The sequence below is a fragment of the Narcine bancroftii genome, chromosome 3, assembly GCF_036971445.1.
Source record: "Narcine bancroftii isolate sNarBan1 chromosome 3, sNarBan1.hap1, whole genome shotgun sequence".
In the NCBI taxonomy this organism is placed as follows: domain Eukaryota; kingdom Metazoa; phylum Chordata; class Chondrichthyes; order Torpediniformes; family Narcinidae; genus Narcine; species Narcine bancroftii.
The window spans coordinates 35,881,501-35,896,760 of record NC_091471.1 but is presented as its reverse complement, the minus strand read 5'-3'; the positions used below and the strand labels follow the sequence as shown (position 1 = coordinate 35,896,760).

The window sequence follows — 15,260 nt, the reverse complement described above, 5'->3', positions numbered from 1 at the left end:
TTCCCCTATCCATAACTGTACCTGCTGTCCATATTCAGAACACACCCCCTCCCCATAAGCTGGACACCCAGTGAACCACCACACCCACACCCAAAACAACATGTTGGTCCTTTTTATCTTTTCTGATCCCATGAATCACGATTCTTGATATTTTTTAAACATTTTTTTAAAAATACAGCTCGGTAACAGACCCTTTCAGCCCACAAGCCAGTGCTGATTAAATACACTCAATTGACTTACACCCCAACTATGTTTTTGACCGGTGGGTGGAAACCAGAGCACCCAGAGAAAACTCACGCAGACACACGGAGAACGTACAAACTCCTTTGAGACAGCGTGGAATTTGAACCCTCGTCCCAGTTGCCGGCGCTGTAACAGCATTGCGCTAACCGCTAAGCTAACAGTGCCGCCTTGTCTTCAAGGCCTGCAACTCAGGCTACCATTGGCAGGGATCCACGCTGATATTTAAAATTCTGCAGGTTATTACAAGAATATTCTTTCTGGTTTCCTGATCCAGGCTCCGACCGCCCTCCAAACTCCCCACTCCCTGCCTCAGATTAAAATTCAAAATTGCTGAGACATTGAAATATGGAACAAGAAAAGTTCATTTCAATCAAGAAATCTTCATTTGTAAACCTACACCACTGATTCTATGCAGAGGAAAGATTTAGAGGGTTAACGACTGAACACAGACAAATGGGACTAGCTTTGACAGCATGGACAAGTTGGGGCGAAGGTTTGTGCTATAGAATTAGATGATTCAATTGCCATAATTTCTGCTAAATTCTTCTAAGCTGCAATATCTTGGAGGCACTTGGTAACTATATAACAAATGATTTCATTGCACAAAAATCTCAAAATCAATTACTTTTGAATGCAATGTGTTACAATGAACGAAGATGGCATTTGGGTCAGCTGGTTTGATTTGGTGGCAACGTGGAAGAGGTTGCGAGGAGAGACGCTTGTATTTCAAATCCAATGAAACAAAGAAATGGGGCCTTGTTTTGAAATTTGCAGAACATTAAAGCATTCTCTCAGTAGGACATCAGACTGCCAGACGGTAAACTAATGAGAAGTGAAAGCTCTACTAACTAACTCAAGACATTGCCAGAAATCAGCTAAAACACAAAACCTTGGTAAATATTACTTTAAAACCCTTTAACGTTGATTTTTGTTTTAAAAATCGACCAAATCACAGTAGTCACAATAGTATTTGTGGTGCTGTGTGTAAACCTTTTTTCCACAGTTGCCTTGGACTCTGTTTAATTGGCTATGTAATCTCCAAAACCACTCTCGAAGCAAACCTCCTGCTGATTTTCTTGTGAGCATTGATCAATGCATTACTGACCATGTATCCTGCTGGTGATTAATTGGATTTACTTGACACACACAGCACATGGTGAGCGAATGCAGCCTACTAATCTTTTTCTAACTGACCCTAATTTACCATATGTGTGCATTCAAATTCAATTTCAGCTTTCTTTTGCTGCCTTGTACAAAGCAGGGGAAAAGAATTAAACAAGATTCCAAGCTCTTGTTGACGGTATTGTGACTGCCAAATAACCAAAAAATCATTTTAGGCATCAAATATCCATAGTTTTTGTAAAATATCCAGAAAAACACCCACAAGAGACTGCAGATGTTGGAATCTGGAGCATAAAACTGAGAGAGAATCTCAACACGATGAGTAGCATCTGTGGTTCATTTGAGAAAATAATAAGTAAATAATGTTAAAAGCTTTCCCTTTCATAAACTCTATATAATCCAAAGAATTTTATTTACATTTTGTGTGAAATGCAGCAGCCAATTTTGAATAATATTCTCTCACAAATATCATTGGGTTAGAGACCGACATTTGTTGGTTTGGTCTCCAAGGTCGGGGCTTAACTTTGGCCAGGACACTAGAGAACTTGCTCAGCAAATCCGCCTGATAGAGATGAGGGCTAGATTTTTAATGTCCTATTCAAAATATTGCATCTCTGTCAGTATAGTGCCACTTCATTTTTGTACCAAATTGTTACCTGAGGTTCTATGCCACAGTTGGCACGATGCTCTCACAATGGCGATAACCCTGCTTCGAATCTGGTGGTGTCTGTATGGAGTTTGTACATTCTTCCTGTGACCGCATGGGTTTCCTCCCAAGTTCCAAATACATACGGGGTTAGCAGATTAATTGGTCACATGGGTGTAATCGGGCAGCACCAGCTCATGGGCCAGAAGGGCCTGGTACCACCCTGTGTCGTTAAAATTAAATTTCTGTAGCAGCATTGAAACCCATGACCCTTAAACTATGAGGTAAAGGCACCCACACCTGAGCAAAGATTGACATTTTACATCAGCCCATTTATACTCATCGCTAAGACAAGTTATATACCTTTCACCTATCAGCCATCTATAGAATCACCATGAATGGGCTGATCTCGCCTCCCACCGTGCATCTTGGCGCCTCACAGTTCGGCGGGCTGCAACCTCCTTTGAAGAAGACCGCAGAGCCCACCTCACTGACAAAAGACAAAGGAGGAAAAACCCAACACCCAACCCCAACCCACCAATTTTCCCCTGCAACCGCTGCAACCGTGCCTGCCTGTCCCGCATCGGACTTGTCAGTCACCAATGAGCCTGCAGCAGACGTGGACATACCCCTCCATAAATATTCGTCCACGAAGCCAAGCCAAAGAAGAGCACTGAATTGAGGCAGTTCTGTTTTTTGAATGTATTCTATGTTCAGACTACACTAATCTCGTGTAGAATCACATAAGTCTGCAGACGCTGTGATTATACTAAAAAGAGATGCTAGAAGAGCTCAGCCAGTCTCACGGCATCTAAAGGAGGTAAAGATATATTACCGACGTTTCGGACCTGAGCCCTTCAAATTATACTGGACAACAATTTTTTTTTAAAAAAAAGGTTTGCTTCCTGAAAATAAATTGGGGATTATGATAGATGACTTCAAGGTGAATGCATAGATCATTTCAGATTTGCTCCTATCAAGTAGGAAGATGGAGAAACATTACATTAACTTTTATTGAATTTAACACGTTTAATCGCATCATGATGCTGACACATTGCATTAGTTCAACTGACCTAAAAATGTTTTGCTACCGATTGGTTTGTACTCAGCATCTGATGCCCCTCGTATTAGTGTCCAACAATTATCGGCCAGCATTGATAGATTCCAGTTGCCCTGATACCACTTTTCCAAGGTCCCAATGTCCTGGTGAAACCTTTTGCCATGTTTATCACTGACTGCATCAAGGTCAGCAGGGAAATAGTCCAAGTGCGAATGCAGAAAATGAATTTTCAAAGACATGTTGCACTTCATGGCTTCATATGCTTGAAATATACTTAAAATATGACAGGAGATCACAAAAATAGGTTATAATCTAAAAAATGGTAAGTGATGAGAAAATTTAAGTTGATTTTGTTTGTGACCAGCTGCCTAAAATCCATAAAATACGTACAAAGGTGTTCAGGAAGAAAACTGTTCATAGTCCAGTGTTACCCGGCATATTTGTGAGCATGGGAGCACGCTGTTGAAACATGAGCAGAGCCTGCATCCAAACTTGTCCTGTGCTCAACCAGTGGAGCTTCCAATATGAGGTCACTATGCAACAGAAGCAAGTAATTTGACTCAAAGAAACCTTACCAGCATTTTGCTCCAGTGGATTGGGAACAGGGATCACGGGCTGATTTGCTCCTTTCCCTGTGATGGATAATTCAATGAGGGAACCGCAGATGCTGCAAATCATGACAAAAAGTGCTGGACACATTCCGCAGTTCCAAAATCCATGGACAGAAAAAACAGGTTGAATGCTTTAGGTTAATGACCCTTCATCAGAACCCCAGGCCAGCCTGATTTGCTAAGGGTCATTCTGAGGTTTTGTAACCAAAACCAAGGCTGTGAAAGCAGTCTAATTTTGCCACCCATTGGAGGGACATGTGATATGGTCTCGTGTTACGGACCCCTCCTACGCAGATTTTATGGGATGATTATTGTGACTGAGGGGCATTAGCCCCCTGCCCCTTGCACGCACAACCCTGACTGTAACATCGGATAGAGATCAGCAGGAGCTTTCTTTACATCTTCTTGCTATTCCCACACACAATATTCCACCAAGCTTGCTGATTTTGCACAAACCATTCTCAACGGTACTGAGGAAGCCTTTGTGTTAAAGGAAACTAAAACACTAATATGAAAACAAGGTAGCATTTTAAAATAACTTTAATATCTCTAAATAAATAATTTTTATCAGTTATACAAAAGTTTGAAGTTAAATACACATCTACAATAGCTGCCGTTAGTAATAAATTATTATTGTTAATTCCGTAAGGCATTTGTTCTGATTCACTGCATGTTTTAATGTGCAGTTCACTACAGTTAATTAATCAGTCATCAAGCAGGTCCAGGACCCCCGCTTCATTCTCCAAAGTTTACCTGATAGAGTATTCACCTTTCACCCTGAACAATCTCTCCTGCTCATGCCCATCTTCCTGTAAATCAATAGCAGAGAGAGGCAATTTGTTCATCCTCTTGGCCACCAGATCACTCTTGACCAGGGTAACAGCTTAGATTTCCTGGGAGCTACTTGAAGCTTCTTTCAATAGAAGCTTTTCATCTTGTTTCTACTGGAAAAAATAAAGGCAAGCAGGAATGGCCTTCAAACTGCGAGAATGAGGTCATATTTAAATACTGCAGCTTTCCACTGCAAAAACAATAGTTCCTGTGGCTTTCAATTCTACAGATAATTGGACCAAGAATAATAACACTTCATTTCTTTTTACAGTGAAATTCTGCTCACTCCTGCATATCTTACCAACATTCATCTCAAACACAAATGTGGCAAACCCCAGATTCGCAGCCTTCTACTCATTTAACATCACCATTCCTGTATTGATGTATGAGGAGATTCTCATTCTTGCCTGCTCGTGAGGTGCAACAAATGCTTCATTTTAAGGTGAATTTTCTTTTAAAACCAATGGTTTTCAAACATCCACTAATTCTGACGACTGAATCGATTATTGGAATTTCGATTAGCTCAATGCTTAGTTTCACTAAGCAATGTGTCCTTTCCGATCCAGTTTGAACCAGCATTAGAACTTTGCAATCAGCTGGATTTTTGATGAATTTCCAATGATTCACAGTTAATAGGGAAAATGATGACTCCTGAAATAGACCAGCACAAATTCTGGAAAGTCATTTAATAAATCTGTAGCCCAGTGGTTTTCAGCCATTTTCTTTCCACTCACAGACCACTTTAAGTATTCCCTATGCCGTAGGTGCTCTGTGATTAGTAAGGGACTGCTTAAGGTGGTATGTGGGAGGAAAGAGAAGGTTTGGAAACCACTGCTTTAATCGTGCCTAATTATTGTTTTTAAGGCAGCAATGTTGGAAAAATCAGTGAAAAATTTCACATAAATTAACATAATTATTCATCTATTTACACTGCACCCCTTAAGTTCCTGTGCGCATTAGTCCTGGTGCTTTTACGTGGAGCAACGTGGCCGGAGTCATCAGCTGGATGTCGAATTCGTGAGGTGAGATTCACAGTGCGATTTAGACTGCAGGCTTCCCCCAGAAAGTAGTAGAGGTCCTGCAGGATAAATTGCGGTGCAGAAATTGACTAAAAATTCCTGCACTTACCTTTTTAGACTGACCATGTAACAGCAAAATTAATTGATTGCGCCATTACATGCCTGCAGTCTAAAAAAACCATAACTGATTTGTTAAGTGCACAGTTTCATAACTCCAAAGGAAATTGGCCAATCACAAATTTTCTGAAGTAAAAATATTTCAGTAACAAATGGGTCCTTCCCACTCACAGATCACCTTAAGCAATCCCTTACTAACTGATGGCATAGGGAATACTTAAAGTGGTATGCGAGTGGAAAGAAAAAGGTTGAAAACCACTGATATAGCCAATAACTTTCTTTCTAACTAACAGAATCGCAGACATCCCCCCACCACCACATCCAGGAAGAACAAATTTGGCAACACAGAGATCAGGTCCTATTAAGTCCTAAACATAAATATTACGTGATCAGTATATTTTCTGATCTGTGCCACAGTTATAAATGTGTCAAAAGAGCATCAACCACAGCACAAAAAGGAATTAAAAAATGCTACCAATGTAAATGTAAATCAGAAGAGATTGCTGGAAATATTCAACAGGTTAAGCATCAATATTTTAGGTCCATGGCCTTGGATCAGAACCAGAAGTCAGAAATCAGACTTGTTGCTGAAAGGAGAACGGAATGGAGAGAACAAAGAGGGTGCATATGATGGGGTGCTAATTGAGAGACTGTAAAACATGCTGGTTGTGTGAGTGATTGAGAGGCTGGTGATGGCTGTTAATCACAGCTGATCAGCCACTAAGTTGTAAGCAGAAGACTTGCTGCACTTTAAGGAGTCAAATATAGGGAGAACAGAGAAATAAAATGACAGACAACTGAGGTACGAGGTTGGTAGGTTAATTGGGTGTCACGGCTTTCATAGGCTGCAAGGACCTTCTACCATGCTGTATATTTTTTTTTAATTAAATTTCCTGCAATAACAACAAGAAATGCCAGAAATATTCAGCAAGTCAGGCTGCAAGTGAACCAGAACTAACATTTTGGGTTCAAGACCCTTCAATACCCTATTAGAGACGAGAAGGAAAAAGGCACTGCTGAGGGCAAACTAAGAAAGAGAAACAGAGAGAGTCATTCTGCAAGGTGGTCACCCCGATTTCTCTGATGTGGTGAGGGAGACCACACAGTGAGCACTAAATACTGCACATTAAATTGGAAGAAATACATGTGAATTACTGATTCTAAGAAAAGACCATACAAATTCAGTAACCTCATGCCCTTAACACCCTTAATATACATAGAGAAAAGATTCAAGGCACTTCACACAAGCAAAATTTGAAACCAATTTCAACCTATTGACTGATCCATTAAAAACAATATTGATTACAGTAGAAGCCCAGAAATCCAGACCACCTGAGAATCCAGACTGTTTGAAAACTCTCAAACTTGTTAAATTTATTGGGCTTTAGTAAGCTTGCGTGCATGCACGAGCCCCACAGATGCACAGCGGCAACAAGCAACCAAGTTTTTTGTCAATTGTTGACTTTATTTTTCTTCAAAACAACACGTTTTGACAAATGAAGTATGCTCATGAATAAACTATCAAAATTTACCCATACATCTCCTCTTTATTCCTCCTTAAATTTGAATTTGGAAAATATGAAAATACAGGCCAACCCAATTCCCGAGCAGTTCAGATTTTCAGACTTCTACTGTATCAGGAATTCATCATAAATCCATGCAATCTCCTGAGAGATTATTCTACCAAGAACCTTCCTCCCTAAAGATTAAACAAACTGGAGTAAGAGGGAGAAGTCCTCCATTATGCCAGAAATCCTCCATTATATTGTTGTCTCCAGTTTCTGTCCTTGATGTGAAGGCTGAGATTTCCAGGACTTAACAGATCTAGTCATGCAATAACCAATTCTATTTTCTCCTGCTTGTTCTCATACATAAGCATACCTTTTTAAACAGGTGACAACTGAAGTAAAGTTAACTGATTTATATCAAAGACCAATTCACAGAATCCATTATTCTGTTAGGAGAAAAGCATTTCTTCCATTTGTAGGCTAGGTACATTTAAATGTTGTATACTGCCTGTAAGCACCTTATGAGTGAATGCAAACTCTATTTCTGCTGTCTATGGGATAGGAAGACCTGATTCTTGGCAAGGAAACTGAAGAGGCCGATCTTAGATCAGTGGTTCTCAATCTTTTTCTTTCCACTCACATGCCACTTAAGTAATCCCTATGCCATAGGTGCTCTGTGATTAGTAAAGAATTGCTTAAGGTGGTATATGGGTGGGAAAGAAAAGTTTGAAAACCATTGTTTAATCATACCTGAATGACTCATTTGTTGTGTGAACAGTTTCATAACTCCAAAGGAAATAGGCCAATGACAATTTTTCTCAAGCAAAATATTTCAGTAGCAATTGGGTCTAGAGCAGTGATTCTCAACCTTCCCTTCCCACTCACATACCACCTTAAGCAACCCCTTACTAATCACAGAGCACCGATGGCTTAGGGATTACTTAACGTGGTATGTGAGCGGAAAGAAAAAAATTGAGAACCACTGCCTTAGATGAACCATTCCAATTGAGTAATTCGGTCTACAAATATTCATGTCCAATAATTATCATAATAAAGATTCTAATAAGAAAGATAAATGCTACTATCTTCTAGGAGTACCAGCTCCTGTGATTCAGTGGTCTATGTTGCTATTCTCTATTCCAAAGTGACTAAAATCCTCGTTAGCATTGGGGCACTGCTCGATTCAGGTTATACAGTTTCCAACAAAAATTCCTTGAGGCAAGAAGGAAGAGTTCCACCTCACATACTCCTTGCTTTGCTGTGTGGAATTGTGTCCTGTTGTTCTGTTCACTCAGCCACCAGGGAACAGTGTGCTTGGATGTCCACGCGGCAGATTGGACACTTCTTGCTGGTGGCCAGCCATTGGTCGACACAGACTTGATGGAAAAGGTGCATGCATGGGAGCCGCCTGAACAGAGACACAAAATGATCAATGGGCTCCTTGGTGATCGTCATCTTACTTGTGGTGCAACCTACTTTCCAAATATGATTTCCAATTAGTGAACCTCGTGCCCCTTGGGTCACCTTCATCTGCTGAAGGCAGTGTCTTATTTGGGTTCTTTTCATATCCAGACCCTAGTTAACTGTAAATTCCAGATTATTCATAGGAGTTGGTGCCACCCATGCCCCTCAGAGCTTCTCCCCTTGGGCACCCATTGTTTAGAAAACACGATGGTGTGTAGGGGAATCATGAAAAGGCCAAGCACAGACTGCAGGAGTATCCACAAATCTATCAACCCACAGATAAGTTCTAGCTGCCACCTGTGTCACCTCAAAACCCACAAAACTCTACTGGAATTAGAACATCCCGGATCCCAAGGGAAAGAAGAAGAGGAGAAATCCCACAATCAGCCTAGTCCAATACCAAAAGCACTTTCTCTCTCGCATACCTAACATCTTCTCCCTCCTCCAAGACACAGAGGCAAATCGTACACTTCTCATCCAAGTCAATGTCCTCTTCATCCTTTTGATCTTCTTTGAGGTCCTGTTGTATCCTCTAGGAACAACAAAAAAAAAGTACTAATGTCAGAGGTTCATTAACAGTGCAAATAGAACAGCTCCCTTATAGTGAAATGATTCAAGAGCAAAACCAGACCAAAATGCTGACAAATCCAACCAATTATTGCTGATAGTCCACAAAGGTCAGGGAACTTCTGGAGAGAGAGAAAAGCAAAGTTAATGTTTCGGATTGATGACTTGAAATTGAGCTGGGATGTTAAATTTTGGAGAAGGGAGGCAGGGCGAAGAGATTAAGAAGAAAGGTTTGTAGCGAGGTGGAAGGCAAGAGAGGCTGAGCAACAACCTGCAATGACAAAGCTTGAGGGAACGGCATTAGGTAGTCAGCAGGAGAACTAATTCAGACAAGGGGAATAAAATGTTAAACTATCAGTAAAAATCAAGCTGTAGGTTCTGTAACGTGAAATGTAGAAGCTGGAATTATTTGAAATTGTTGATTTGTAAAGTCTGCAAGTCTGTAATGTCCAGGTGCTGGTCCTAAACCTACTGTTCAGTTTCAATGGAACAGTGTAGGTTAAAATGTTCAGAGTAGGTCTGGGGTGGTGAATAAAAGCAACAGGTGACCGGGGCATTTGAAACTGGTCCTAATTTGACACTTTATCAATTAAGTACAGCAACTTTCCATCCAAACGTTAACCTATTTTCTCAGTTGGTTGATGATTGGTTCCCAAAGAATGCAGGCATCTCTGGCAAGGCCAGCATTTATGGCACATCCTTTGTGGTCATTGGAGTAGGTCATTAGATCATATTGACAGCTGTTAGAAATGAACCACATCGCTGTGCATCTGAAGTTAGGTGAAGAATGGAGAGGAAAGGAGAGCAGGTTTCCTTTCATGAAAGACATTGGCTTATGAGGTTACCATAAAACAAAACTAATTTATTTATTGCTGCTATTGGGTTCACACTCAGGTCCCTGTGTCAATGGCCCAGGATCGAGACACAAATCCAATAACTCAACCACTGTGTTCCCAGTTAATACACAGAAATTCACCATTGGAGGTAAAGATACATCATCTACAGTTCAGGCCTGAGCCCTTAGGAGAACAGCAGGAAGTGCAGATGGCTAGACTCTCACAAAACTCCCTCTGAAAAGACTGAGAGAACCTCTTCAGGGTAGGCACCCTGATGAAATATTTTTGTCTCTTATGGCTGTTGTGTGATTTTTTAAAGTTATTTTTAAAATCTTTAGATATACAGCATGGTAACAGGCCCTTTCGGCCCATGAGCCCATACTGCCCAAATACCCTAAAGTCTGGTACATTTTAAAACGGTGGGAGGAAACTGGAGTGCCTGAGGAAACCTATGCAGACATGGGGAGAGCATACAAATTTCTTACAGACAGCGCCAGATTTGAACTCAGGTTGCTAGCCTTGTAATAGTGTTGTGCTAACCGCTACACTAACCATGCCACCCTTGAGTTTCTCCAGTACTTTTGTGTATTAACTATAATCACAGAGTTTGCAGACGTTCCTGTTTCACCATACCTCTTATGCAGTTATGCACATGTTGCTGAATACTTCCAGGCTTTCCAAGTTTATTTTAAGTTCCCAGAACCTGGCGTAATCTTCATTTGAAGTATTATTTAATTTATTACCACATCTTGTCCAAGAATGCCAGCCCTTGCTCAAAATGATCCACCTGAAATGGTCATTCAGATTTCCTCTCAAGAAATGCCATCTCAGCTCCCATTTATTTTTAGCATTTTCCACAGTTTAAGGGTCTTTTACTGATATTACCAGAGAAACTTGCAAAAAAAAAGCTTCAACGTTTTTTTTGAATGACAAAAAGTGCAATGTACGGTAAAACCCCTGTTATCTGGAATTCAGGCAAATGGCTGCCTCAAGTACCCCGAAAAAAAAACCTGAGAAATACATAGATGAAAAATATGGAAGTTTAAATTTAGTGCAACTCATTGTCAGTCTGCCAATCACACAACACATAATCTCAAGCAACCAGAAAATTCAATTATCCAGCATCTACCAATCCCCGTAGGTGCCAGATACGATGGATTTTACTGTATATTTATTATTCATTGAAACATAAGAATGTCAGAAAATTATCCTGACATCTCAAGCAAAATGGAGATCAATATGTTGCACTCTATGCAATCCCACTCTCTTAGTCACATCCCACTTAACTAAATTACTAGTTAAAATCCTGCTAGACATTCCAACACTCTTAATCAAAATAACCTCCCCTGGCCTCAGGAACAAGCATCACCAGATTCACCCAGGCTTGGATGTACAGCATATTGCTTTCTCGTTTAATTTTCGAGTGGAAGTTTCTTCCTCCTTCAGAGTTCTTTCAAACATGATGTAACCAAAGAAAGACAAAGACTCAGAATCCATTTAAGCCAACAGAGGTGGATATTTCTTTTACATCGTTTATCTGACGATTGCCTATTGTCAGGGTGAGGCAGCCTTTTTGAGACACTGCTTGGGCCTGCTACCACACAGAACAGAGGCCCTCACAACAAGGTTTGCAGAGAGCCTTTGCATCCATGTCAACCGTGCTCCATCTCAAAATCATCTCTAGTCAACGATGCCCCCATAGAGCTTCAATGTGATTCAGCCAATCCCAACAAAGCTCTGTGGGGTATCGTTGACTGGAGATAATTTTGTCCAAACAACTTGTGTCTATTTCCAACACTGCTGGATAAACTCTTCGATGACAGACCTCTATGTCAGTGATGAGGTTCTTATTCCTTTGAAGCTCAAAGAAATGTCCACAACACCTGCTGTCACCACCTTCTGTTTGGCAGAAAGCATTGCAAGGTCAGGAGTAGCGGCCAGTCCCACCTTCTTGTATTTGTGTGGCAAGGTGCACCTCTCTACCATATTGTGCATGGTCCCCCGGCTCACAGTCGCAAGTCTGTCCTCCAATTGCATCAGTTCCTGAAACAGACAAGGAATAACAAGATAGAACCACATAACATCACAGCATAGAAAACAGGCCTTTCAGCCCTTCTAGTCTGTGCTGAACTATTATTCTGACTAGTCCCACTGACCTGCTCCCAGTCCGTATCCCTCCATCACCTCCCACCTTCCCATCCATGTACCTGTCCAAATCTTTCATAAATATTAAAATTGAGCCCGCATTCACCACTTCAGATGGCATCTCATTCCATACTCCCATCACTCACTGTGTGAAGTATTATGAGCTCCCGTTTTAGTAAAATGGGATTATTACTGTAAAGGATAGTATAGACAGGAGGAACTGAATGGTCACAGCTAACATTTAACATTTCACACAAGTCACAGCCCAGTGATAATTCGATACATTGGAAGAGCTGAGGGAAGGCTTGTCAAAGTCTGTTCCAGATTCGTTACATTTGCAAGGACCTGTGATTTTGCAAAGGGAGAACTATTCTGACGGCTGAAGAGAAAACAGCTTTTTGAAGCCACTCTTGTGGCCAGCCATTTTTGTGGAATTCAAAGCAAAGCCTGCTCTGTGAATGAATGGGTCTTTTTTGTTGGATTGACCTGTGCCAGGAGGGTCTTTTGGGAAGCAAAGTGCTTCATTTTGATTGTGACTAACAGTGAAGGCCACTTGGAGAGACGGCTTCATTTTGAGAGTGACAGGCAGTGAAGGTGCCTTAGAGAGAGATCGGGGCCAGGGTCTTGAAAGCTTCGTGAAGGCCACTCAGCTCAAATCTCGCCTACAAGAGGACCAGGAGTGTTATGACCACAGCTCATGAGAATGGAAGAATTCGTGAGTCTGGAGCAGCCATAACTCCAGTCTCCCCATCAGTTCAAAATTAATTCTGGGCATCAAATTTCAAAGGCCTACAGTTCAACAATGAATTTGAAAGAATGATCTTTGAGGTATTTGGGATAGATTTAGTTATTAGTGTCTTAAAATTAAACACTATCTGGTTTTTTGTCTGCTTATGGTTCTTAACAGAAGAAATTCCCCTTAATGTTCCCCTTCAAAATCTCCTCTTTCACCTTTACACCATGTCTTCTGTTTTGTATCTCACCTTAACCTCGGAGGAAAAAACCTACTTGCAGTTACTCTATCTTTACCCATCATAATTTTGTATACTTCTACAAAATCTCCCTTCTTCTACACTTTTTCCCTGTAACTCAATTCCTCAAGTCCCGACAACCTTCAAGTAAATCTCTGCAATCTTTACATTTTATTGATATCTTTCCTGTCATCAAAATTTGAGAAGACCTCCCACTTACTAAACACATCCTTGTCAGAAAACAACCTAGCCCAATCCATGCTTTCTAGATATATCCTCATTTCCTCAAAATTGGCCTTTCTCCAAATTAGAATTTCAACCTAAGGACCAGACCTAACCTGATCCATAATTACCTTTAATGGTATTATGATCTCTGCACCCAAAGTGTTCCCTTACACTACTTCTGACACCTGCCTTGCCTCGTTCCCTTGCTGGTGATCCAGTATTGGACTCTTTCTAGTTGGTACCTTCAGATATTGATTTAGAAAACTTTCATGAACACATTTGACAAACTCCAAGCCATCCTGCCCTTTTACAGTATGGGAATCCCAGTCAATATATGGAAAGTTAAAATCACCCACGATTATAATCTTCTGTTTCCTGCAGCTGTCTGCTATCTCCCTGGAGATTTGCTCCTCCAATTCTCATTGTCAATTGGGTGATGAGGCACCAACCCCATGAGTGTGGTTATTCCTCAGCTCCACCCGTATAGCCTCAGTAAACGAGCCATCTGGTCTGCCCTGTCTAATCGCAGCTGTAATATGTTCCCTGATGAGGAGGAGGGATGAAAGGGGGAGCCACTCCTCTCTATCACATCTGAAACGGAACCTGGGAACATTGAACTGCCTGTCCTGCCCCTCTTGCAACCTAGTTAATACAGTAAAATCCCTGTTTTCTGAAATTCAAGCAACTGGCACCCTCAAGCAAAGGGGAAAAGAATCATGGAAAATAAATAGGTAAAAATATAAAGTATTTTATAAAGTAAAAAATATGTAATATAAAATTTGTGTGCCTTACCATTTGTTCACCAATCACACAACACACAATTTCAAGCAACTGGAAAATTCACTTACCAATCCATATAGCTGTCGCATACTGGGTGTTTTAATGTGATTACTAACAATCGGAGCCATGCTTTAAACTGAGGGTTTGCACAATGTTGTCCATTGCTATGACTTCTACTTCAAGCCTACCTGCCTGAAAATGGGTCTGGAGCCAGGTGAGGAACAAAACAACAGGTCCATTTCTGTCTTTACAATAGGCAGAGACCCTGCCTCATACCAGGCTCAATCCTGTCCCCAGGTGGTCTCTGCATGGAGATTCTGTCTGCAACAATGAGGGTTTCCTCCAGGTGTCCTGGTTTTATTTTCCTCACAACCCAAAGACATGGATAATTGCTTTTAGTGTGTAGGTGAGTGCTAGGGAATTGGTGTGGAAATGGGGAGAATAAAAATGGGATTAGTGCAAATGAGTGATTGATATTCAGTGGGTTGAAGGGGTTACTTTCATGCTGTTTGAGTGCAGTTGAAGGTACTGAACATGATACTGAACAATGAAGATTTTGCTTCCTGAACACTTTTGTGTATATTTTATGCATTTTGGACTGCTGATCACAAAAATAACCTTAAAATCTTCCTATCATGAACAATTTTTTTAGATATTTTTCTGATTTCCTGTCATATTTTAAGTTTACGAGTATATTGCCCAGAAAGCAAGTTGTTTTGATAAGTTCAAGTATGCCTGTGCATGCATTCAATGCAGCTGCTGTACCAATGTTATCTAAGGCCTGGTCATACTTAGTCAGGATAGAACATTACAACACAGTACAGGCCCTTAGGCCCTCGATGTTGTGCTGACCCATTTATTCCTTTAAAAAAAAGAACTAAACCTTCCCTAACCCATAACCTTCTATTTTTCTTCCATCCATGTACCTGTCCAAGTCTCTTAAATGCCCCGAATGTTTCATCCTTCACCTCCATCCCTGGCATGACATTCCAGGCACCCACAACTCTCTGTGTTTAAAAAAAAAATCACCCCTGATGTCTCCCCTAAATTTCCCTCCCTTAACTTTGTACATATGTGCTCTGGTGTTCGCTATTTCTGCTCTGGGAAACAGGCGT

At 40.9% G+C, this 15,260-nt stretch overlaps 1 protein-coding gene across 1 annotated transcript in view; it reads right to left on the bottom strand.

The window, feature by feature from the left end:
• Positions 1-4,204: 4,204 nt before the first annotated feature.
• Positions 4,205-15,260, bottom strand: part of ark2ca (arkadia (RNF111) C-terminal like ring finger ubiquitin ligase 2Ca) — a 37,257-nt gene continuing 26,201 nt past the window's right edge. Inside the window, exons 6-8 of the mRNA XM_069922749.1 lie at positions 11,972-12,067; positions 9,047-9,153; positions 4,205-8,565 (exon numbers count right to left, since the gene is read on the bottom strand). Coding sequence (XP_069778850.1) covers positions 8,445-8,565; positions 9,047-9,153; positions 11,972-12,067 — 324 coding nt within the window. The 3' untranslated portion in view covers positions 4,205-8,444. The remainder of the gene's footprint in view (positions 8,566-9,046; positions 9,154-11,971; positions 12,068-15,260) is intronic.